The sequence below is a fragment of the Setaria italica genome, unplaced genomic scaffold, assembly GCF_000263155.2.
Source record: "Setaria italica strain Yugu1 unplaced genomic scaffold, Setaria_italica_v2.0 scaffold_11, whole genome shotgun sequence".
NCBI lineage: Eukaryota > Viridiplantae > Streptophyta > Magnoliopsida > Poales > Poaceae > Setaria > Setaria italica.
The window spans coordinates 158,395-183,132 of NW_014576735.1; the positions used below are offsets into that span (position 1 = coordinate 158,395).

Here is a 24,738-nt window from a genome sequence, read left to right on the forward strand (position 1 = left end):
CATATTCTTTTCGCACTCCATCGAACACATACAAAGTTCCTATTGCACGTGCCATTGCTGTGCATTCCTAGAAGGAAACACATGAAGAAACATTTCTTGCATTGTCTAAAAAAAATCCAAAAGATGGTCAGAGATCCCAACAACAAAAAAATTACAGTGAACAAAGTTTTGACCAACAATTACTTATTAATTATTTATTTGTGTGATACCACAAAAATATAGGAAAGTATCTCTAGGGTACGAATATGATGATACCAAGTTCGTATCATATAAATTATATATTTAATTTTCCCATGGAAACGATGTCCCAAATGAAAATCATGAAAGATGATCGATGACCTACACTACAGTACTACTAGATGCCGGACACGACACGAAGATGGTACAGTGGCATGAGGAGCATCGAGCCAAGGACCCAAATATTCGTCTCTGTGCTTGTGGGTCCACCAATCCGGAGCGGACGGATGAATCCATCCAACTTTGCTTCGGTACAAGTTTCCATCCAATCCAACCACGTCTGTCGTCGCTCCATTCAATTCACCCCATAGCATGCTATGTATTATGCAAGGATATACATCTCATTTCATAATCATTTTCTTACATTTTTTAATATATCTAAAAAATATATCTATAAATTTAGAAAAACTAAAACGACCAACAATTTGGATCTCAAAAGAGAGAAGAATCTATGGAAGTAGCTAGAGTGTGTGTAGCATTGGCTTTGGCACGTGACATCTGAAGCGAGGATCGGAGTAGGAATGGACATGGCGAGAAGAGGAAGAGAAAGGGTGGAGAAGCTACAAGTCTAGAATAGAATAAATAGCAAAGCCAGCATCCTAATCTCTCTCTCTCTCTCCTCTGAAAATAGTTGCGATTGCGATGGGTTCCTCGTGCTTGGTCACGCCACACATGACATGTCACATGCGCATGCAAACCAACAACCACATCAGATTCATTCATCATCTTCTTTTAACAATAACTCCGGCCAACTTCTCCGTGTCCATGATCATCCCATGACCCCCTCCTCCGCCACCCCTCGCCGCAATGCCTCTGTCCCTGTCAGGGGGAGCGCCGCGGCCTCGGCGAGGTCCCTCGCCGCCGGGCTCTGGAGGCTGCGCCACGCCCGGAGGATGAAGGCAACCCAAGCAGCGGTATGTTGACGCCTCCTCCTCCTCCTCCGTGATCCATGCACTGATTGCTAATTGATTTGTGCTCCTGGGGCAAATAATATAATCAAGCAAGGAAAATCACAAGAGGAAATTGGGCTCAGCTTAAAACAAGCTAAAGATGGGACCAAAAGTTGGTTCCTTTTTGACTGATCTGATGATCCCCAAAGGAGCCCTTTTTATATGTTTATTACTATGATATGAATGAATGTTCTAGTACAATCCTGGCTATTATAAGGCACGCATGTTTGGCACTCGCTCGGGCTGCCTTTCTTCAGTCTGATGCACGGGTCTGTCAAGTTTCGCAGGCAGGCATCCTTGAGATTGTTGCTCTCTGAGTCTCTTCTGGATGAATGGACGCCTCCTGCTTTCTGTTTGCAGCCAGCCTTGTTTCTTTCTTCCTCCTCCCCTGCCGCTCTCTGCTTCTCTGCTTCTATTTCCCATGGCATGATAGGCAAAAAGTGATCAGGTCTTTCACAAATCGCCAGTCAGGAGGGCCATATATGCAATGCAATGGGACATGACGCACTTTATGAGATTTGTAGGGATAGTATAAACTTTGTGAATCAATTGCTGTTGCCTCCTTGTCAATGTTGTGACTTGTTTGCATTGGAACAACAGCAGCAGTTTCACTTCATTGCTGTGCTCGCAGGAAGGGAGGAGAGCAAGCCACCACTGCCATGGCAAAAGAAGGGCTGCTGGAATTGGAAGCCATTGCCAATGCTGCAGTATCCACCACCACAAAGGCATGTTAGACAAGGTGTTGTGTTTTGCAATTCTTCCTCATTGCCTGATACTACTACTACTACTTTATTCACTGAACCTCACTCAGCTCATCCATCCACTGCGCTGCATCATGAATCAGATCGAGGCCTGCGTGGAGGAGCTGCCCTCCTCGATGTTGGAGAAGGCCACCAAATGGGACAACCAACATCATCACTGTCTCTCGCGATGGCGATCAACACCAGCAGCCCGTTCTTCTCCTCTGATGCTCCTACTAATGGAGGCCGAGCTGGAGAAGGCGCGTTGCCACATCAGCGAGCTCGAGGAGGAGCGGCGCGTGGTGACCAAGAGGCTCGACCGCTTCCTGCGGAAGGTGGCCGAGGAGAAGGCCCGGGTGCGGGACAAGGCCCGCCACGCCGTCGCCGCCCTGAGAGAGGACCTTAGCTCGGAGCGGGCTCACCGGCGGCAGCTGGAGCAGGCTAACGCGCGGCTGATGCGCGAGCTGGCGGAGGCTCGGTCGTCGGCGAAGCAGCAGGCGGAGAGCTACGAGATGGAGCGCAAGGCCCGGGAGCTGATGGAGGAGGCGTGCTCGGAGCTGACGCGGGAGATGGAGGAGGACCAGGCGGAGGTGGAGCTGCTCCGCGGCGAGTGCCTGCGCATGCGGGAGGACATGGAGGAGGAGCGCCGGATGCTGCAGATGGCCGAGGTCTGGCGCGAGGAGCGCGTCCAGATGAAGCTCTCCGACGCCAAGCTCGCGCTCGAGGCCAAGTACGCCCACCTCAGCCGCCTGCAGGCCGAGATGGAGGCCTTCCTCCGTCGGACCAACCGGGAGTCGGCGGCGGCGAGCTCATCCGCCGCAAGGTCTCGCGGCCGCGCCAGCCAACACAACAATGATGATTCGGTGGATGCGGATTCCGTGCTCGAGCACTTCCTCCGCAAGGAGAAGGAGGAGATGGAGATGGAGATGGAGATGAACCGCCGCGCCAACAGCCCCGCGTCCTCGGATTCCAATTCCAATTCCAACACGCCGCTGCAGTCCGTCAGCCCGGCGACCGACCTCTTCTTGGCAAAGATCGATGACGAAGACGACGGGGGCTACGACATGGACTACGACGGAGGCAGGGATTCCTGCAGCTGGTTCGGGACCAGCGATCGCTCTGCTTTGGAGGCTCGTTCCTCGGGAGCCAGCCGGCGTTCGGCGGGGAAGAACACCGCTCTCATACGCAGGCTCTGGAGGTCGGCAATCGCCGAGAGCAGGAACAAGACTGGAGGCGGCTGGTCGCCGTCTTCCGACAGGAGGTCCAGCGCCACCGCGGAAGCGCCCCCAGCAGCACCTCCACAGCAGAGCCTGAGGGAGAAGCTCATGGAGGCCAGGATGGATGATCACAAGCCTGTCCACGCACTAGTCAAACACAACACAGGCTCTTCCATCCATCCATCCATGCATCCATCTCTAGCTAGTAAAGGAAAGCGTGTCTGAATATTGGGTTACATCAATGTATCATAGTACATACCAAAATTCATTCCCCAGCCTTGCATGTATCATACTCCATATGCTAGTCTTGCCCAATGTAAATTGTTCACATAAAGTACACTACTGTTGACGCTAATAGAGGCCTCAAATCTAACCCCAAACATTTTCCTGCCTGTAACTGAATCTGTCTATTGACATATGAGAAACATTTGAGAGGCCTGCTGTACACCATTTCTTTCTTCTGTAAGGCTCTCTGGCTCTGGCTGTCATGGGCTGTGATATCAAGTCTGAAAACTGTACTAGCGTTGCTCTTGTTTTTGTTACTATCTTACAGATAGTGTTTCATATATTGTTATCTGAAAGTAACGAAAGCCTTGAAAAAAACAAAATGCTTTCCCTGCTTTTATGGAAAGCACATAAAAGTTGCAGTACATGCGAGCTTGCCATGCCGGACGATGAGACAGAAGCATACAAGCATAGTCAGTCCTGTTCCAGACAAAGCATACTCGCATGCACGAACTCGTGAGTGGCTTGCTTGGGTGCATGACAAAGCATCATACTTTTATGCCCTGCCATGTCTGGCATAAATCACCACAAGTTCAATTCAAATATTCAATGGCTTGCATTCAAGGATGGGCTGGCACTGGCACGGCCCAAACCTGGTTTCGAGATGTTTTTTGCCCGGCAAAAATGGTAGGATCCTCCCTTCTGCTTTCGCCTGTGGGCCGGGGCCGAAAGAACCTTTTTGTCTCTGTAGGTGGGCCTAGCCTATGCAAAGCAGGCATGCATGCATCAAGTACTATTGAACAGCTTAATTAAGAAGATTTAGAGATTTTGTTATAAATTTAGATATACCATGCATCTAGATGCATAATAATATCTATACGTCTAGATCTATACGTCTAGAAAAGCTAAAAGGACTTGGACAGAGGGAGTACTATCTAGATAGTGTAGCGTAATGTAGCATCAACAAATCAATCTGCCCAGACGCCTGCAACTACCTACTATGCTACCATTTGATCAACGACGGAGCAAAGCATCCAGGAACAATCCATGGATCAAGCAAAGTAGATGTTCAGATCTCGTATGACATCCCGACCTTGAGCAGCTGCGACTTTGGGATGGCGAGCATCTTCTCTCCCTGCCTGCAGTTCTTGCGGAGGAAGGCGTAGGCGTAGTTGACCATGATCTTCTTGAGCAGCGACGAGTTGGGGCGCGCCACCACCTCGGCCTCGCCGAGGATGTAGACGACACCCTTCTCCATCTCCCTCTCGATGAAGCGCTGCTCCTCCTCGATGCGCGCCATTTCCTCCAGGCTCACCTTCATCATTCCTCCGGCGGCGCTCCCCATCCTCGACAGCTCCGAGAAGGACTCCGCCGGCGTCAGCATCTCCTCCGCGAACACGCCCGTCGTGGTGGTGGTGGGCCTGATGTTGCTGTTGTTGCAGGACGCCGAGTGCGCCAACATCATCATCGTCCCCGACGACGTCGACCTGGCCCGCGCCAGGGCCAGGCTCTCCGTGTACGACGCCGACGGCCGCATCATCATCATGTTGACGGACCTCTGGCGCCTCATGGACGTCGCCATGCTGTCGCATCGCGAGGTCGGGTAGCTGACCTTGGCTCCCGGCTGCAGGTGGTCGACGCCATAGAGGTTGACGTCGCGGACGTAGTACTGGAGGCGCTCCACGAGGCTGGCGGCGAAGTCCCTGGCCTCCTCCAGCGGGTCCCGGTAGCCGTAGCGCGCCACGCACCGGAACACCCGGCTCCGGCTGGTGCTGTTGGTGTCGGAGCCGGAGTCAGCATGATGATCGGCAACCTGCCGGAAGAGGAAGCGCTCGGCGGCGTCGACGTGCGGCACGGGGAGGTGCTTGACGGAGACGAAGAGGAGGACGGCGTGGATGGAGGGGATCTTGTGGACGAGGTGCGGGAACACGGGGGGGATGCCCTGCACCAGCTCCGTGTAGAAGAGCCCCACCCCCGGCACGCGCACCACGTCGCGCCGCGCCAGCAGCTCCCGCACGCTCTCGTGCGACACCGTGCGCTCCAGCTCGTGCTCGTAGCGCCGCACGTGCACGTAGTGCCACAGCACCATCACCGCCATGAGCGCCGCCGACATGGCCACCGGGATGTAGCCGCCGTGCGCGAACCGGTAGAGCACGGAGGACAGGTAGGCCGACTCGGCGGCGGCGAACACGGCGAAGAAGAGCGCCACCCAGGCGGCGTTGACGCGCCACACCAGGAGCATCACCAGTGTGAGCAGCAGCGTGGTGATGAGCATGACGAGCACGACGCAGATGCCGTGCGCCTCGGCGATCACGGCCGTGGTGCCCCGGGCGGCGACCGTCACGACGCAGGCGACGAGCGCCAGGAGGAAGTTCACCTCCGGGATGTACACCTGGCCGTGGTAGTGGCGCGAGGTGTGGAGGACCCTGACGCGCGGGAAGCAGCCCATGGCCTGCGAGTGGGAGATGGTGGCGAAGGCGCACGAGATCATGGCCTGGCTGCCGACGACGGAGGTGGCGAGCGCGAGCACCAGGGTGGGCCAGAAGAGCACCTCCGGCGTGGAGCGGTAGAAGGTCTCGGCGACCTGGGCCGGGTGGCGGCGGAGGAAGGCGGCCTGGCCCATGTAGGCGAGGAGCACGGCGGGGACGAGGCCGCAGGCGAAGCTGAGCTGGATGGAGCGGACGCTGAAGTAGCCGAGGTCCGCGAAGAGGGCCTCGGTGCCGGTGAAGCAGAGGAGCACGCCGCCGAGGGAGACCCAGGCGTCGCGGCCGTTGCGGCGGAAGTAGTCGACGATGTACCTGGGGTTGAAGGCGCGGAGGACGCCGACGTCGTGGCGGAGGAGGTTGTAGACGCCCACGCCGCCGATGAGGAGCAGCCACAGCAGCACCACGGGGGCGAACAGGTAACCCACCTTGTCGGTGCCGAAACGCTGCACGCCGAACAGGACCAACAGGATGCCCACCGTCATCCAAACGATCTGCTCTGCAGTTGTTGTTCAGTAATTTTATTATTCATTCACCGATAGCATGCATGCTACTACTGATGTGGATGAACATGTACTCCCTCCGTCCCAAATTACTATTCATTTTGGATCACTTTTGCTATGTATCTGGATGTATATGTATTTTGCTATGCATATAGACATATATGCATATGCGTATCAAAAGGTGTGTATCTAACTAGAAAATCTAAAACGAATAGTAATTTAGCACGGAAGGTTAATTACATCACTGGAATCTATCAGCATTAACAATGCTGATAGATGCTGATGAAGATCAGCATTAACAATGCTGATAGATGCTGATGAGAAAACAGACGGAGAGATGGACAAGATCAAGGCAAGGTGCATCTAGCAGACTAGCACATCACATCAGTGCGTCTTAAAATTAAAGCAGATGGATTTGCGTGTTCACACACTGGTCGTCACCACTGTTAATTAAGCTCTGCTAGTAGGAGGTACTCCTACTGCGCTGCTAGGTGCTCGAGGATACATTATGGTGATCAAAGTAGCTGCTGGCTTTGCTGCTGCTAGTAGCTTTACTATTTCTCTCATCGATAGATAGAAAGATAGATGGTGCCTCTGCATTTATAGCCTACCTATAGCTGATTAGAGAGAGCTACCTGCTGATCGATCGATGCATCCCCATCCATCGGTAAGCAAGATTAATGGCGATGTTAAGGTGCGGCCCACCGCATGCAGAGACATGATTAATTATATATCATTTCTCCATCATGTTACATTTTATACTTATAATTTACAAAACATAGAACAAGTAGTACACTTTTATGGTTTTCATTTTCTGTGTCGAGAATGGTCGATTAATGGTTTTGTATACAGTTATCCCTTGAGATTACATTATTGGACCACCCACTAATATAATTTGATTTAATGAATCGACAGTGATATGATCCAAGCAAGTGTATCGTTTAATTGAGGCGTGTAAACGACGCAACGACGGAGCTACCGGCCATTTATCACAAGGAAGCAGACTGCTCAACAGATTATATTATTGGATTGGATCCATAATCCATGTCAAGTTACAGCTCCATACCGCTGACATGGAAAGAGGAGTAGTATTCCGTGTTGATTGATACCCTCATGTATACAAACCCTCATGCATTTATATTACGTTGTTGGGATAGCAAAATTTACAAATGGAATGTTCATCCGTTGGATTTACTATCTTGCTCCCATCCTAAATATAACTGTGCTATCTAAAATTGTTACTAATGCAAAAATCTTTCTAACCTAGCTAGTAACCGTCATAAAGATAATTATTGGCAATAAAATATTGGTGTTTCTAGATTTGTTACCAAACTACTTTCGTAATATTTGCATATGGATATTGCTTTTAATTAGAAACATTGTAACGAAGGTCATTATTGTGTCGTTGTTTAATAAATGGGCTTGGGATTACAAGGTTTATTAAAGAAAACGAGCATGGCCACATATTCATGATGATTATACATCACATAAAAAATTGGTTGCAGGACCTCTATTAGAAAATATCTAGTATCCATGCTCTATTTCCACCTAAAATGAATGTGTTCACATCTGAGGCCACCTCTAATAGGGCTGCTCTAGTTGTATGCTTCCGGTACCCGCAACAATGCACGCGTGTTTGACTAGCTAATTTCATGATTAATGGTGGAAAGTTTTATTTGATGGCTGACCTGCTCTGATCATCGTCATATGCTATAGGACTATGAGAATGCCTTTGCATCATCTGATATGTACTCTCTCCGTCTCAAATTGTATGTCGTTTGACCATTTTTAGATTTATATAGTTTTTACTATATATCTAGACATGGTGTATATCTAGATGAATAGCAAAAGTTAGCTTGATCGTAGATATGTACATTAATTGTTTTTTTGAAGTTAATTTTTTTTGAAATAGTTTTTTGAAGTTAATTAAGGAGTTGAAGCGTAGTAGATGTGTAGGAGTGCAGTGGCACTTCTCACTAGTATTAATTCTACAATAATTTATCATATGCGCACCCAAGCATCTTTATCGATTTATTTATATATATATATATATATATATATATATATATATATATAGTTATATAGTTGCATACTAAATAGTACTCCCTCCGTCATATATGCATGTGCATGCTTGTGGTGTCCGCGTGCGTGCGTCATCTATGCAATTGCAATCGTCAAGCATGCATCTTTTTTCTTTCTTTCCTGGAATCAATTACTATATTAGTCCTCAACACTTGACTTAATAATGATCATGTACGAAAACGTTTCTCTTGCTTAAATCATCAATTAATAAATGCATGGTATATATTCATAAAGATATATGGATACCTGTTGTGAGGTTGGGCGCCTTCTCCTTGAGTCCTCCGACGGCGGAGAGCACGGAGATTGCCGGCGTGAGGCAGGCGTCGGTGATGACCATGGCGGTGGCGAGGACGGTGAGCAGGAAGAGGGAGATGCGCACGGGCTTGCTGGTCTCCAGCAGGTCCTTGAGCCACTGCGCCCGCTGATCCCTCGGCGACGCCAGCTGCACCGTCCGCCGCCGCAGGCTGCCACGCAGCGACGAGGACTTGAGCACGGCGGCGTCGTCGTCGTCGGCGTGCGTGAGCTCGTCCTCGGCCTGGTGGTTGGGGACAAGGCTGACCTTGGCGTGACGGGAGATGAGCGAGTAGAGGGCGAACGTACCGCCTATGCATGGATCGAAGTCAGATGACGATGTGAAAGGAAACCCAACAACACCTTTAATTAATTCATTTTGTAAGTTGACGAATCGGTTTCGATGGTTAGGTTAGGTGTTACCACTTTATACTAGCATACATAATAGCTAGAGATGATCTGATCATGCATACCGTCTCCGTCGTCGTTTGCCCTGAGCGCTATGTAGACGTACTTGATGATGGTGAAGAGGAGGAAGGAGTAGATGATGAGCGAGAGCACGCCGAGGAGGTCGTCGGTGTGGCGGATGCCGCCGGTGAAGGTGCTCGAGTACACGTACAGCGGCGACGTCCCGATGTCGCCGTACAGCACGCCCACGCACTGGAAGGCCAGACGCAGGGTCCGGGCCCAACCTTCCTGCTGCCCCTGCTGGCCATGGCCACCAGCCCGGCTCGCATCCCGGTACAGCGAGTCCTGCCGCTGCACCGTCGTCGGCAGCTCCACCGCCGCCAGGGCGCGATCCAGCTCCGCCATGTCGTCGGAGCAGCTGCTGCTCGCCGGCTTCTTCCTCTCGCAGCCGCCGCCGCTCTCCATGTCGTCGTTCACCATGATGCTGGTGGTGGCGGCCAAATTAAGCTCCCTCTCCCTCTCCCTCTCCCTCTCTTCTGAGTTCTCTGATATAAGGACCGATAGATAGATTGAGCCTGCAGAGGAAGACGCAGCTCCCAGCCGCCTTTTATAACATACATACTAAGGAGCAAGCCAAGCCAGTGCAAACGCAGATAATCAGACGTCTCTACCACCACTCACTGTCATCGATCAACTTGTGTATGTGTGTGAACACAGCAGAGAGCTCCGTGACCTACTAGTGCTAAGCTCTAGCTGCAGGTTTCTTGTTTCTGCACGTGACCAGGCTCCATCACTATCACATACATGTACTTGGGCACGTACGGCATGTATTTATGCATGGATCCAAGTAGCTATATATAAGTTGCATACATCATGTGCGTTTTTTTAATAATGGATAATATTCTGGCTTCAACCTTCTAAAAAAGATCAGTCCATTGTTATTACAAGCAATAGCACTTGCTACACCCACAATTTTGAAAAAAGACAACAATACGACTCAAAAACCAATTCGCAAACTAAAAGACTATCCATTTGAATTAAAAAAAACGTAAAGCTACCATATCCAAAGTTCGGCATGCTGAAATGAAGAGCTTCTCATCATTCTCACTTCGCTGCAACTTGGTCCAAGATCGGAGCCAATACGTTCCCTTGAACCGTACTTGCAAAAAAGTTTTTGGTCGACATTTATCAAAAACCACCTCATTTTGAGACAGCCATATTGCCTAACAAAAAGCTGATACCCCCATCAGTAGGTATAGATTCGGCTTATACCCACCTTGTTTAACCCATGAAGACAACATGTCATTCATGGTTGTTGGTGGGGGAATACCAAATACTATATGTATCGTACGCCATAGAAATTTGGCATACCAACAATGAAGGAAAAGATGAGAGCTACAAAAGCTGCAGTATCTATCCCCATTCCAATTCCTTCTAACTAAGTTATCTTTTGTTAGAATAATTCCTTTCTTTACCAAATGAAAATCTTAATTTTCAATGGTAATCTCATATGCCATATCTCCGGTGATACTTTAGTTCCGGAACTGACGAGACGCTCGTAAATTATGCATATATACATCTACTACTTAAGTCCTTGTTTAGTTCACCCCCAACTCCCAACTTTGGCACTATACAAAAAGAAGATTCCCCATCACATCAAACTTACGGTACATGCATGGAGTACTAAATGTAGACGAAATTAAAAACTAATTGCACAGTTTTGTTGTACTTTGCGAGACGAATCTTTTAAGCCTAATTAGTTAATGTTTGGACAATAATTCACAAATACAAACGAAACGCTACAGTGTGCTACAGTGTTGTAACAGTAATTTGGCACCTCCAAACTTTGGCAACTAAACAAGGCCTAAATTAAAAACACAACGTAACCACACTTGTAAATATAATCCGACTGTGTGTATTTCAACTGCGCAGACACGGTTTTGGCTAACGCAAGCATTGGGGATCAGCAGCTATCTACATCAGCTACTTGTGTTGGCCCGACCAGCCATCAAATCTCTGAGGCATTCACAGTACTGACCTGCCTGCCCTCATGTAGGAGGAAGACTTGTCGACTTGAGATTACAAAAATGCATGTACGGCTTCATCAGTCTCCTATTTCTTACTGATTTTAACTAGAGAGAATAATTAATTATCAAGTACTGCTGTATGCTGGCCCTACATGGCTCGCACATTAGACTCCGGCAAGGTCGGGCCAAAGAGCGATAGAAGATAAGTATTCCTTATCCAGCATCAAGTTTCTAAGCAGACGAAAGATGTGATGGCTTGGCGATGCATGAAGACAACGCAAGGACGAATCATGGATGAAGAAGAAGAATGAAGCTTAGTATTCTAATTAATTTCTTTGTTTTAGAGTTCTCTTTATTGTGTTTTGAACTCCTCATTGTTGAGGATTAGAGTCTAAGAACTCTTTGTAACCTTTGGCTGTTTATGTCCACCATGTGGATATAGTAGGCTGGATTATCCTAATCTAAAAAATACTGGCCCTACATACTCCCTCAAATTATAGTTATTTACATTTTTCAATCATAATTAAAACCTTTTAACTCGATCAAGCATCTAAAACATCAAATTAGCTAGTTTCATTAAAGCATCAACTATGTCTGGTTGTTACTGCACTTACTTGATGTTGTATATATATGTTAATATATATTTTTCTATAAATTTAGTTAAAATAAGATAAGTACCACTTAGGACAAATTAAAACTAAAAAATCCTACATTTTAGAACAGGCGGAGCTCGATAGCGTGCCAGAGGTGATGAAGATGAATGTGAAAATGTGGGGGCTCGGGGCTTAAAACATATATAAACTAAATGGTGCATTTCATCAATTCTAGCACGCATGGTCCCTAGCAAAGCCATCAAAATGTGAATCCAACGCATATAACATGTCCACACGCTTTGGTTATGATCCACCATTATTGCATTATCGCGTTATTAATTAATTTGATTGAAGATGGGTGTCTTTGTCCTCGTATATCCATCGGTTGGATCTCGATGGATCGTCTCTGATCCTTTCCATTTTGCAGTTCTGTTTTCCATCGTTCAGGCAGCCATCCGATCGACCAATGCTTGCTTACTGGCCTGGTAATGAGAAATTAAGTGTGCCTGTATGATGTTGAGTCTGGACCACTGCTTGTGTGTGTGATCTCGAATTCTCGATACACTGTTAGAGAAATTCTCAATATCTCATTTTTTTCTACCGGGACTAATTATTTGGGACTAAAAGTCCCGACCTTTAGTCCCGGTTGGTAACATCAACCGGGACTAAAGGATCACCTTTAGTCCCGGTTGGTGCCCGGACTAAAGTCTCTCTTAGACTTTAGTCCGGGTTTGTAATACCAACCGGGACTAAAGGACAATCGGGACTAAAGGTGTCTTCACGGACTATGAAATTTAGATCTGGGACTAAAATCTCTTTAGTATTAAATAAAAATAACCGAGATTTTTGTTAAGGATGGAAGGTCGTTTTTCCACCAGTGATAACATCTGCAGCTGCAGGTACCATTCAGAGATGGCACAAAAGTCCACCATATTAACGCAAGCAATTCTGAGCCACGAGTTGCTGCTGTGTGTTTTTGATCGGTTAGTTGCCGCCAACAACTAACGATGTACACAAGACTACAAGAGAACGCAACGCTGTCTCTGCTTCTTCACCCCATCGCGCTAGCTGCAACCAGCAGGTGCCGCTTATCTAGGTCGGACTGGCTCAAAGGCCGCGACAGCCCAGGCCCATCAGCTTGCTATTCTGCGTGCACACACGTCGAATGGCCAATCCATTTTTTTAAAGCGAGAGCTGCCGATTATGTTTAAAAAATAATGAAATTTAGACCGAGCAAAAATAAAAAAAGAAAAATATCAAACAACATCAACGGGTTGGATTGGATACGCCCGAAACTCAACTCATCGTAAATAAACTCTGACCGGTCGAATTGGAACATCAACACGCATCGCACACATCTCTAGCAATGCTGCACCTCACGTACACACCACTCAACTCAAGCTCGCTGCACTGTGCTGCACAGCCAACCCTAGCACCATGCCATCCTAAGATGCTAGCACCAAAGTTCCACTTGCGCCATCTTGAGGATGATGTTCCGTACCAAGCTAGTCGCGCACAGACTGCTACAAGCCGTCTCGTCAAACCACCACCGCTACAGCTTGCGCCATCTTTCAACGTTATCCCATACCATACTAACCACTGCAAAAGCAAGGTCTAGCCGCCGCAATTCGCTGCGAGCTGCCATACTGGCACGAGTAAGACATCCTTTGGCCGCTGCCAACTCCCACCACCTGACCAACCGGCGCCACCATCACATGACCAACCGGCGCCACCATCACATGGCCTCAACCGCCACCTCTCGGGCCCCTCAGCAAGCCAACACTATCGCCAACACTATATATTTTCTTTTTTTTCTTTTCTTTTCATTTCTTTTTTCTAAGAACCTCACCGGCAGCCACCGCATCAGTCGCCACCGCAAAATGGTCGATCCTTTGGCTCCCTAGTGTCAGGTAATCCAAACAAGAGCTAGCCAACGATCAAACATAATAAGAGAAAAGGGGATATGATGGTGCTACGGCTCTACCAACCAATCTGAATCTGAGTACGAGTGAAGAAAGCACATTCAGGATGTGTTTGGTTGCATGTATTATTTGGGTATGTATGAAATGGTTCAAAATAGATAGTTATTTTTTTAGTTGGGTGAACTGTACCAACTCATCCAGAATTATGTCATCCACTTGGTATAACTATCTACTACGAGGGGTGAACTATATGGTTCAAGCAAATTGGTTGAACCATACTATATAGGATAATCTATACATACATCATGTGGTGCATTCAATCAAACACAACCGTGTCAACGTGCCTACCAAAACCAACCTGAGGTCTGGTTAGCTGAAGGCTACCTCTCCTCCTTTGCTTGTGTAATTTCTATTGGTGTCTGCAACGTTCTGTACCTCCATTATGTGCACAGCCCTATCATACTCCAGCATGACACAAGCCAGTATAAACACATGTGCTTCCTCATAGGAACCAAAATGTGACAAATAAGAGGCGCTCTAGGGATAGCCAATAGCAAAGTTTTATTTTGTTGTTAGTCATTGAAAATAAAAACAAACTTACATATATATTTGAGGTTGAACTACAGGAACAGAAACCCAAATCATGTTTACATACAATTTATGACATGATAAAACGATATATGACGCATTGACATAGAATTTGGCAAAATAAATTAGTACAGAGTACATGTAAATGCTAGGAGCCGGAAGTTTAAATTTTATGTAAAAAAATAAAAGTAACCTTACAATTTCTAATATAGAGTTTACCTCATGCATGGAAATTTCTAATACACACATTGATTACGTAGCCACTAGCTAGGGCCGGGTTCACCTAACCCATAATGAAAGAACAAGGGAATGACACACACATGTATACATATGTATATCCGGCCGGCAGTACGCGATGCATGTGCGTCATATATAGATATTCCCCCTAGCCTGTCAACTGGCAGCTTACTGACTAAAATATCTGAATTAATACTCCCCATGCATCAATCAAAGTGCACTCCATCTGTGAGCATCTCCTGCCACTCGTATTTTTTATAGCTAATTAATAAGTTATTTTGTTCAGAAAAATCCAACCATGTGCATATATTTTTATATATTTTGAATTCCTCACTTGACATTATATTAAAGTACGCAGGTACGTAAATGATCCAAGCTAGCTAGTGAGGAAATTTATTTTTGGAGCACACACATATATTTACTAGCTACAAGCCTACATATAATGCAATTAAGAGTAATTAAGTTAATTCTATGCAGTATGTAGTAGAGGTAGCTAGAGCTAATAATAAGTGTATATATGATCTGCATGGTTCAGAGCAGGATGGATGGAAGCTATAGCTAGCATGCTTAATTATTATATAATGCAGTTGCAGCAGAGAGACACGACAGAGATGCAAGCTAATCTCACCCACTCACAATATATGCCACTGACACATTCCAGCACAGCTCAGAATACGCATATATAGCATCAGATACGTACAATGCATGCATGGAATAATACAAGCAAGGTGCCCCCACTGCATCTTTGCAATTGCACGGATCGATATGATATGATCCCCCCCCTCTCTCTCTCTAGATCAGACCAGACCAAGAATGTGGTGGCAGCAGTGCTCATACATGCATGATACATCATCATCAACGCTCGGTTGTTCCCTCTGTCTCTACATTCATGTGATCAGTGCAAACTTTTCACTGCACAATAATGTATGCATTAACGATCAAGGGGAGCGGCAAAAGACATTCAAAAGCCAGGAAAAAAAAAGATAGTCATACAAAAACCTTAGATAACTGCTGGTTATCTAAAAAAGGGAGAAAATAGCAACAAAAAAAAACATAATGCACATACAGCATTAATATAAGTAGGACTAGTTTAATTCGGTTCAAAAAAATAGTAGGAGTAGTGCATACTACTAGTACTAATAATAACGACAAGTGTAAATAATATATGTAGTGTATAATCTTGATACGATATAATAACGTACAGAGAAACATTATATTCCTTGCTGCCCTGTCTACTTTGCCCTGTCTGCTGTCTGCTTGTGATCTGAGCTAAGAAGCAACGTTAGGCTTCTACATTGCTTATGGTTGAAGCGAAAATCAAGCTAGGACCAGCAGACCAATGCCCAAACTACAGTCGATTCAGAGGCAAACATGCCCAAACATGTGTACGTGATGATCTATACGGATCGGACAAGGTTTAATTATTTGTTTGGGATATATCTATATATTGCATTGCTATCTCCCACCCGTGTATATATCTTATGAGAATAGCTAAAGTACTGGACTTGGGAACAAACTATGATTTTTTGTTTCGCAGAAAAAAGAATTTTACTTTTATTGTTAGAAGAGATATTTGTAAAATGATGAGGTGAAGAAATAGGATATCCTATTTTACTGGACATGTAATGAGAACCGATCATTTTACACATACTTGTTATGTCGTTCCAATTTTAATTAATCTTTTGTATGCGCTCCTAAGCAAAGCTTCTTTGTTCTTAATTATTAGAGCTTGTACTTGTTCTTTTTTTTAAAAAAAAATAAATGATCAGTACTTGAATTCCTCAAGTATAAATCTTGACAAAAACTTGACTATATATGTTACTTAAGAACAAAAGGCAAAAGAAAAAAACAGAGAGACCATCAACGAATAACAATCAAATAATTAGCAAGTAATGTACAGCAGGAATCGAAGGAAAACAAATAAAACACAAGAAAAAGGTTCAGAACGAATTTACGATCATATATCGATGGAGCTATGTGGTCAGGAAATATTATGAGAGGAACTACATACATACAGTATCACTTTTTGATTTATAGATCATCATTTATATAGTTTTAGTTTGACAATTAACATACAAGCTCTTACAACAAGAACTCTGGCCAAAGGCGGCTTCGATAAAATCAAGAACATCATGCAGCCGATGACGATGACCAATGAAACCTTAATCGAGAAGAGAGGGGGGGAAGAACAACTGAAAAGTCCTCATCACGAAGGATCAAGTATATGATTCGGCTGTGCACGCACACACTCGCATGGTGATCGAGAAAGAGATGAAACAAGAGCGAAATCGCGTACGGATCCATTTAGGATCCTACTTCAAAGCTAGCCTGAGCTCCAGATCCACTTCTTGCCGGGCTGCAAGATGAAGTGTATTGGGGCTACTAGGGCTTGTGATTACTTTGGGTACCTTTGCGTCATGTTCAGCTCCGGATTTGGATGATGCCAGAGGCCGCAGGAAGAAGAGCGGCAGCAGAGCCTCTGGTTGCTGGTGGACTCGCCTTCGCTTCCTCCTCTCCGCCGCCACGGTCACCTCATCCTCATCATCGATTGTTGCTGCCGGTATGGAGATGACTAGCTTGTTCTTGCTCTCCTTGACGACGGTTGATAAGTATGAAGGAGAAGTAGTAGTGGTAATCACAGCCTCCTGATGATCGTGACTGTAAATTTGATGATCACAACAAGTAGATTTAGGGCCAGAGATTGATACTGCTGCCTTGGCCCTCAACAAGGGAGATTCCTGCAGCTGAAGAAGCTGGTGATGATGATCAGCAGCAGGAGGGGCGATATCGATCGACGGCTGTTGCTTGTGTGCGTCGTCGTGGTCCGGCGAGGCGCACTGGCGGAGGCGAGCCCGGTCGCGGCGGTGCACGTTCATGTGGCCGCCGAGCGCCTGCGCGGACCTGAACTCCCGGCGGCAGAAGGTGCAGGTGTAGGAGCGCGGCGGCCACACGCAGCCGCCGAGGTGCCCCGCCGCGTCCCGGGCGAACGCCAGCTCCTCCCATGACGGCTCGCCGGCGGCGGTGGCATGCGCCGGGGGTGGCCAGTAGGACCTGGGGCTGCTACTACCAGCCGCGGCCGTCAACATGCCCCAGTAGTACTTGGCCATTTGCTCCATGGCTTTGCTGCTGCTGCTGCTGCTAGAGAGGTCGCCAGAGGTAGCAGCTGAATTGAAGGTAACTAGTACACGACGACTGCTGCTGCGACTAGTAGTCCAACATGACAACGCAAGTTGGTCCAATACCATATGCGATGATGTGACACATATACAAATACTTAGCAGCAGCCCTGTAAAAAAATATTTATAGCTATGTGTGCGTGGCTTTATTTAACTTTGCGAGTAGAGCGCATATATCATATCATAGGAGTATACATGATGAGGAGGAATGAATTGAAGCTAATTAGTAATAGCTTATTAGAAGAAGTAGTTACTGCTAGCTAGATAGTAGTACTAATTAAGCTAGTAGATGAGAGAAGCAGGCCGGAAGTCTTCTCGATCGATCAATTACGAGTTCATTAATTGTTTGTACGTTTGCTTAGGCGGTGTTGGTGGGTGTGCCTCGCTAGTTGGTTTGTTTTGTTCCTGATTTCAATTCAGGAGAAACAAGGGAGGCGCTGTCGCTTGCTTGCTTAATTTAATTGCTATCTCTCACTGCACTGGACAAATTAGCTAGCTAGATCAACTAGTGATCGAACTGTTTTCAATTTCCACAGTACATGCATGCATCAGATAGATGCTTGGGAGCAAACAGTTTTGTTTGGAAACCAAAATCAGAATTTCACATCTCTTTAATTTTCCAATATATATGCATGCACATGCGTGCTTGTGCGCCCAAAGGGAGCCATTATTCTCCAGATGCCGTACATCCACAAGACCATTATATTATCAGATCAGATAATAAATTTAGCATATAGATCATGACCGAGTCAGTAAAATGCATGGACTGTCAAACTTGAGCAATTTTGACTACTGTGTCTCTGTCAAATCGAATCTCAGATTGGCATTGACGAGTGAATTAATATCATCAGTTAATAACTATTAATTTTGTTAGATGAATTGAACATACACAGTACGTATTTCTCATGCACTATTAACGACTGGATTGCTGTATCTCTAATTCCATTACCTAGCAAATTCTCGTCTAATTGAACCATATATGGTACGGTTCAATTCCTAGCGTACGTCCGCCTACTTAATAAATGTTAATGAGTTTAATAGATGTATTTATGCATCCAACCACGCAGTCGGTGAAGAGGCCGGAACTTAAATTCTTGGATTATTCATCTGAAAAAGAAAATTTGCCCTGATTATTTGCATTTAAATATAGAGCATTAGTAAACAGGCTAAAGATCGGAAACGGTAGATTTAATTTGGGGGAAAGGAATGATATATGGGTAAACATAATAATATATACATGCATTGTGTGATAGCTAGCTTGCACTCCTCAACCACCACTTTTTGGCCTTTAATTTGTCTCTTCATTTGTTCCATCTATCGACGACACACCAACTAGCATACGTCACTGATTCCAACTAACTCTCTGTCTGTCTCCATCCGATGAGTCAACATATGGGATAATTTAGTGTCTCATGTCATAATAAAGTCGATGCTTGTGTGATGCCTTTGTCTTGTGACCTTTTCTTCCCATTATATATCCGCTCATTCGATCCAAGGTAGAGAAGGAAGGTGCAGTGCTTGCTTGGGTGCCGCGCCGTACGTTGATCTCTCTCATGCATGTTGCATGATCGACCGGAAACTATCAATCAATGGCCATCGATATGATCATGCATGGGGCCTGCCGGGCACTAAGATTCTTGTGCTCTTGTCTCTGTATGCATAGCATATATATAGAGCTAGCTAGGGTGGTAGCTCTAGCTCTCTCTTCGATCTGATCCCATCAATTTGCCATGAAAAAAAGGATCCATTACTATTATTATTTGGACGAAATTAAGATAGAAGACGTAAAACCTTTAATTTGCATACACACACCAATATAATTAATGAACTCTGCGATCTGGTTCATGTGTGGGCCTCAGGGTCTGTACGTTGTCAGCAAGTGATCTGTCATCGTATTCGCATAAGCATGTGGAATCGCATGCATCTATTTTGCAGCAAGCACGGTCTGCATGCATGCAATGGGCCTGAAACAATGAGCAAGCTAAGCAAAGTACGCCGCTACAGCACACGCTGCTGGTCGTGCATTCATGCCCATGAGGGGCTTCAATTTATTTGCTTTTGTATGTTTCTTTAGTGCATTGTACTCTCCATCTATCCATATGCATATATGTATATACAGGGTTCCATCAATTACTCCATAGTGGCTTCACCAGTGATCCGTCCATGTACAGGCAGGTACAATTATACGATCAGTGTATTGTGTAGTAGTACCTTGGCATCAAAGTCTCAACTACACCATACTGTGCTCATCGAGCCATCATAATTGTACAACAAGTACTTCCTGCACATTCTATCTCATTCATCCCTCATCTGCATTGTTGCCCTACTGTCGATATCGCAACAACAATTGCCGTCCCATACGCCACCAACTTTAATAATGTATGTACTCAATTATTCCCTACTCCAAACTTGTAGCAATGGCAACTGTGCCTATATTTTTTTAAATTTCGTTCATAAAGTTTGCATTGGTAGAAACATATAGTATATGAATGCTAAGATCGCATATTACGTATTATTCTATTACAAGGAGCTTGTTTCTAAAACATCTTGCAAGGAACCATTCCATTCCTGGATTCACCCTAGAGAATTTGCTAGCTACCTCCTAGCCCCCAGCTATTAGGACTATGAGAATGATGTCAACAAGGGGATGTGAGCGAGGGGAGCCTGACGAGGGAGCGGTGGTTCTCCCTTGACACGCGGGCCCTGTGGCTAGGCGACATGTCAGCCAACTTCCCACGCTAAGGGGCGTGGGCCCCACCCACCAAGAGCGTGGAGCATCAATAGCTCACGCCACGAGGCTACACTGAGAGCCAAGTAGGCTCGGGGCGCTCACCCCACACGCTAGCCCTCAGTCCCACGGGATCCACATGGACACGAACCCTAGCCAAACCCCCCCCCCCCCGACCACCCCCCCTCCCGCTCTCACAGGAGGTTCGAGGGGAGCATACACACACGAACACATTTCATGCACCCGCCATAGGAGCGTATGCACAACATTGCATGCCTCCCATAGGGAATACTATCATGATAGGGCCTCATCTTGTCAGCCACAGTTGACAAGAGGGGCAGGTGCGTACGGTCGTCTCACTTGTCATACGGGGAAACATGGGTGGCCTTCCCACCGACGTGACCTAGGGCTACGGGGAAACATGGGTGGCCTTCCCACCGATGTGACCTAGGGCAACTTGCACTGCTTCCTATCACTGGTGAGTGCCCTCACCTAGCCCTAACTAGTGGGGTGGTTGAAGGAATAATAAGGATTGGCGATCCTTGTTGTCTGCGCAGGTAGTACAACCACGCGACACCTAACCCCATGACAAGCGGGTGGTTGCCAAGGAGGGGTCCCAAGCAACAAAATGTTTCTCCGATAGATGTATATTTCAACGGTATCATCGTTCTTAGTGTTTTATGCGCCTTCATGATCTTAGAATCGAGCCCTATCATTTAGTACGCTCTTTTAAAGCTTTTCTTTGATTGGTGTATTGTTCTTAGTTGTACTTATTTGTTTGTTTTGTATGCTTTTGCCGATGTTTGCTTCGAGTAGAAGGATTGTTGTTTGAAAGCTTTGAAGATTAAGAGTTTCAAGAGAGCAAGAGCTGAAGAGCGGTAAGAGCAACTTTTTTTGGAGAAAGGCAAATGTCTCTAACCATCCTTCTGTCTATGCTTATTTATAAAAATACCTTGCATCAATTGGAATATGGAGAACCACCCAGGAAAATAGTGCAACCACAAAAACTACATGTTTCTGATCTTGGCTAATTAATTAGAGACTCTAGTTTGAAGCGATCTCACCGAAAGGGCAAGAGGGGCGGCGGCAGATGGGGTATATCCCAGCCCTCAAACTGATCTGCTCTATGGTAGCTTCGCAGTCTTGAGAGAGATTTATGCTCTGCTACTGATCCGGAAACCTTAGGGGGCTACTTCTTATTAGGGAATATCGTAACGTCCCTATGCAATCACACCTCGGTAGTGTGATAAGTGCCTACTTTTGCACAGCATGGTTGGGTCTAAAGTTCTTCTGAACTTTTCGCGACTTGTGGTGAAAGTGTACAACCTCTGCAAAGTGTAAAACTGATATATCAGCCGTGCTCACGGTTAAGAGCGGGCTGAACTCTCACATGATTAATAAACTTGAAGATAGACTTAAATCGATATTCTGGTTATTTCTTGTGGCATTGCTGAGTACCAACCATAAGTGTACTCACCCTTGCTAATTGCTGCTCAAAAGAGGAATGTGTGTGAAGTCCTGTGAAGATGATGCTAGGCCTACGTGATCCCAGTCGATTGCCTGTGAAGTTTGGAGCCTTCGTTTCTAGGATTAAGCTGTATATCTCTGATAGACTCATAAGTCATTATTTATATTCTTTTACGTGATACTATTATTATTATTCACTGATGATGTCACTATATGTATGAAACTTGATCCTAGCATATATATAGGTAGCACTTGGTTTTGTTTTAAAACTGGGTGTGACACACATCCAATCTCATACACTAGAGTACAAGCCACAGGAACATAGAAAGTAGGGTATTACATCATTGGTGCATCGAACCTTTAAATCTTGTGTGTTTGTGTTAGCATCTATTGGAAAAATGGCCCATGGAGAGGTCCATTTAATGGAATCCCAAAGCAAGAATGTGGTGGCTTTTAATAGTCCCATGCTGCTAGTTTGAGTTGGTGGAAACCAACTTAAATAGGAGAGCTCTCTCACTGCTCTCAATACGTAACTGAAGGAGAGAATGGGGCTTGGGTTACACAACGCACGCGTGCGTGTATTCGCGTTTCTTTTCACGTAACTAGCTGCGTGACTTGTGACTTGCGATGCAGTGAGCAGCCAAGCTAAGTTTGTGTAACCTTTTTGCCATTTTTGTGTAATCTTTTGACAACGGTCATTAGAGGTGATAAGCATGCAGTCAATACCTTAATCTTGAATTAACTAGACAATTACTACTGCCAATTAGTGGGGCGATTTTATAGCAGAAACAGTCAGCAGAGGGTTGTCTTCTTCTCTATAAGAAGTCCTAGAGACGTCTAGGAACATAGACATGAGATACCCACGAATTCCTTCTCTTTCTCTTTTTCCATCTGGTGATTTGTGCTGATGAATGTCGTCGGCTCGTCTCCTTGGCGTCCACTGAGGAGCAGGGTGAGCGGTATCTCCGAGCCTTCGCCATTGAGAAGCCTGCACGAGGGGCGGTAATAAGATTTTTGGGCAGCGCAATTGCATGACTGCTCGAATCGATCTACTACGTTCTACACTGCCTCATCTTCGATCTGCACTGCATCGAGTAACCCTGCATCCGAGTCTACACGAGGACGGGACGCTTGATCTGTAAGTCCATAGATTGGATCTGTTACAGTTTGGGTTACATCATGTGCAGGAAGGTTACATGCTTAGAAGTTTTGGTTACATCTGTTTTGCTTATACTGCTTTTACACACCATTTATATGAGTATGGTGTAGGTCACGCATGTCTGTTTGAATCTAGAATTTGATTATATAGCAGTAGCAATGAGTTATGTAATACGCCTCATGTTTATATCCGGTAGGTTAGACCGAGCTTTGATAGAGCTATAGATAGTCCCAAGACTATTCGATCATTACATAAGACAAAAACACCAGGATGTTCATCGACCTTAGAAAGCTCAAAGCTGCACGTTGGAGTAGTGCTTGGTCAAGTAGCTCAACACTTGCAAATTAAAGTGCACTGGTATATGCATACGAGTTGCATACCTCTATATGCATACGAGTTGCATACCTCTGTGTGCGTATGCATGTATCCACACGTATGTGTGACAGCGAACTGAGCAGCTCAGTAGTAAGATTCCTTGTGGTGGAATTTGTTCACTAGGGTTCGAATCCACGACTCAGCACTGCATTTGTGCTCGTATTTTTCAGTGGTAGGCGACATATCCATCGACAGCAAAGTGCCGGTGGCGACTTCATCAATCTCGAGGATTTGCTGGCTCAGTCTTTCGGAGGTGCTCATAGGGGTAAGGTTGCATGCGCATGTTCGTAGGGGCAAGTGTGCGTGCGTGTATGTGAGCGTCTATGTCTGTAATGTGTGATTAAAAAAACACGTAAGTGTGACGAGTAACCATGAGTTAGAACTGTTAATTAGAAATAAACCAGTATGATCTCATCCACCGAGTGTCTCACACCAGACTTTAAGGGGGTGTTTGGATACTGGGTGCTAAACTTTAGCAGTGTCACATCAGATGTTCGGATGCTAATTAGGAGGACTAAACATGAGCTAATTATAAAACTAATTGCAGAACCCCTATGCTAATTCACGAGGCGAATCTATTAAGCCTAATTAATCCATCATTAGCAAATGGTTATTGTAGCACCACATTGTCAAATCATGAACTAATTAGGTTTAATAGATTCGTCTCGCGAATTAGACTCCATCTGTGTAATTAGTTTTGTAATTAACCTATATTTAATACTCTTAATTAGCATCAAACATCCGATGTGACAGGTGCTAAACTTTAGCACGAGGTATCCAAACACCCCCTAAATGTGTCCATTCGTAGCACCCCTTCCTCGTGTGTGTCTATGTATGTATGTAAACAGTCTAGAGATCAATACAAGGATTTATTCCTGCCTACATTTGTGTCTCTCTTTTACACTAGCACAAATTATATTACTCATCTTCATAGGAAACTCTAGCATATATACTGTAATTATTATCGGTTGTGTGTGAAATGAATTAAGCTGCATGATTAAGTACTATACTTGTCCATGTCAAGAACATGCATATATTATCTATCATTTGTGTAGTGCCTGGCTACGGAACAATAAGTCATATCTCGCTCCGTGATTGCGTGCCAACCAGCCAGGCCAGCTATCCGATCCCTTCATCAGTTGGTTCTATGCATGTCTAGCTCCTTTTTAGACAAAGGCATCTGCCCCGCTTTTATGTAAAGCGAAAGAATCGAAATTATCATCCTGAAACATATTTTCACAGTAGATATCTTTTTGACGTTGTACAAATTTAGTTAAATTTAAGATAGTTTGATTTGCATTGTAATAATACTAGAAATGTATTCCTTTTA

At 45.6% G+C, this 24,738-nt stretch overlaps 3 protein-coding genes across 3 annotated transcripts; 1 reads left to right on the forward strand and 2 right to left on the reverse strand.

Moving 5' to 3' along the window:
• The first annotated feature begins 726 nt into the window (after positions 1-726).
• On the forward strand, positions 727-3,589 carry LOC101759750. Its single transcript, XM_004987219.4, has 3 exons — positions 727-1,151; positions 1,819-1,926; positions 2,032-3,589. The coding sequence occupies exons 1-3, from the start codon at positions 915-917 to the stop codon at positions 3,367-3,369; spliced, it is 1,683 nt and encodes a 560-aa protein (XP_004987276.1). The 5' UTR covers positions 727-914; the 3' UTR covers positions 3,370-3,589.
• A 585-nt stretch (positions 3,590-4,174) lies between these two features.
• LOC101760160 (potassium transporter 22) lies at positions 4,175-9,717 on the reverse strand. Its single transcript, XM_004987220.2, has 3 exons — positions 9,202-9,717; positions 8,684-9,040; positions 4,175-6,351 (listed from the first exon to the last, which is right to left on the reverse strand). Exons 1-3 carry the CDS (start codon positions 9,614-9,616, stop codon positions 4,439-4,441), a joined length of 2,685 nt encoding a protein of 894 aa, XP_004987277.1. The 5' UTR covers positions 9,617-9,717; the 3' UTR covers positions 4,175-4,438.
• A 6,816-nt stretch (positions 9,718-16,533) lies between these two features.
• LOC101767612 (probable transcriptional regulator RABBIT EARS) lies at positions 16,534-17,658 on the reverse strand. The gene has a single exon (XM_004987237.4). The coding sequence runs from the start codon at positions 17,617-17,619 to the stop codon at positions 16,816-16,818; it is 804 nt and encodes a 267-aa protein (XP_004987294.1). The 5' UTR covers positions 17,620-17,658; the 3' UTR covers positions 16,534-16,815.
• Positions 17,659-24,738: the final 7,080 nt, after the last annotated feature.

Excerpts from the sequence above, each read along its gene's own strand:
- LOC101759750 (XM_004987219.4), top strand. The coding sequence starts at position 915 with ATGTCACATGCGCATGCAAACCAACAACCACATCAGATTCATTCATCA. Across the intron at positions 1,152-1,818 it reads TGAAGGCAACCCAAGCAGCG|GAAGGGAGGAGAGCAAGCCA; the intron begins GTATGTTGACGC and ends CTGTGCTCGCAG. Across the intron at positions 1,927-2,031 it reads ACAAAGGCATGTTAGACAAG|ATCGAGGCCTGCGTGGAGGA; the intron begins GTGTTGTGTTTT and ends ATCATGAATCAG.
- LOC101760160 (XM_004987220.2), bottom strand. The coding sequence starts at position 9,616 with ATGGTGAACGACGACATGGAGAGCGGCGGCGGCTGCGAGAGGAAGAAG. Across the intron at positions 9,041-9,201 it reads GGCAAACGACGACGGAGACG|GCGGTACGTTCGCCCTCTAC; the intron begins GTATGCATGATC and ends ATCCATGCATAG. Across the intron at positions 6,352-8,683 it reads GGCGCCCAACCTCACAACAG|AGCAGATCGTTTGGATGACG; the intron begins GTATCCATATAT and ends CAACAACTGCAG.
- LOC101767612 (XM_004987237.4), bottom strand. The coding sequence starts at position 17,619 with ATGGAGCAAATGGCCAAGTACTACTGGGGCATGTTGACGGCCGCGGCT.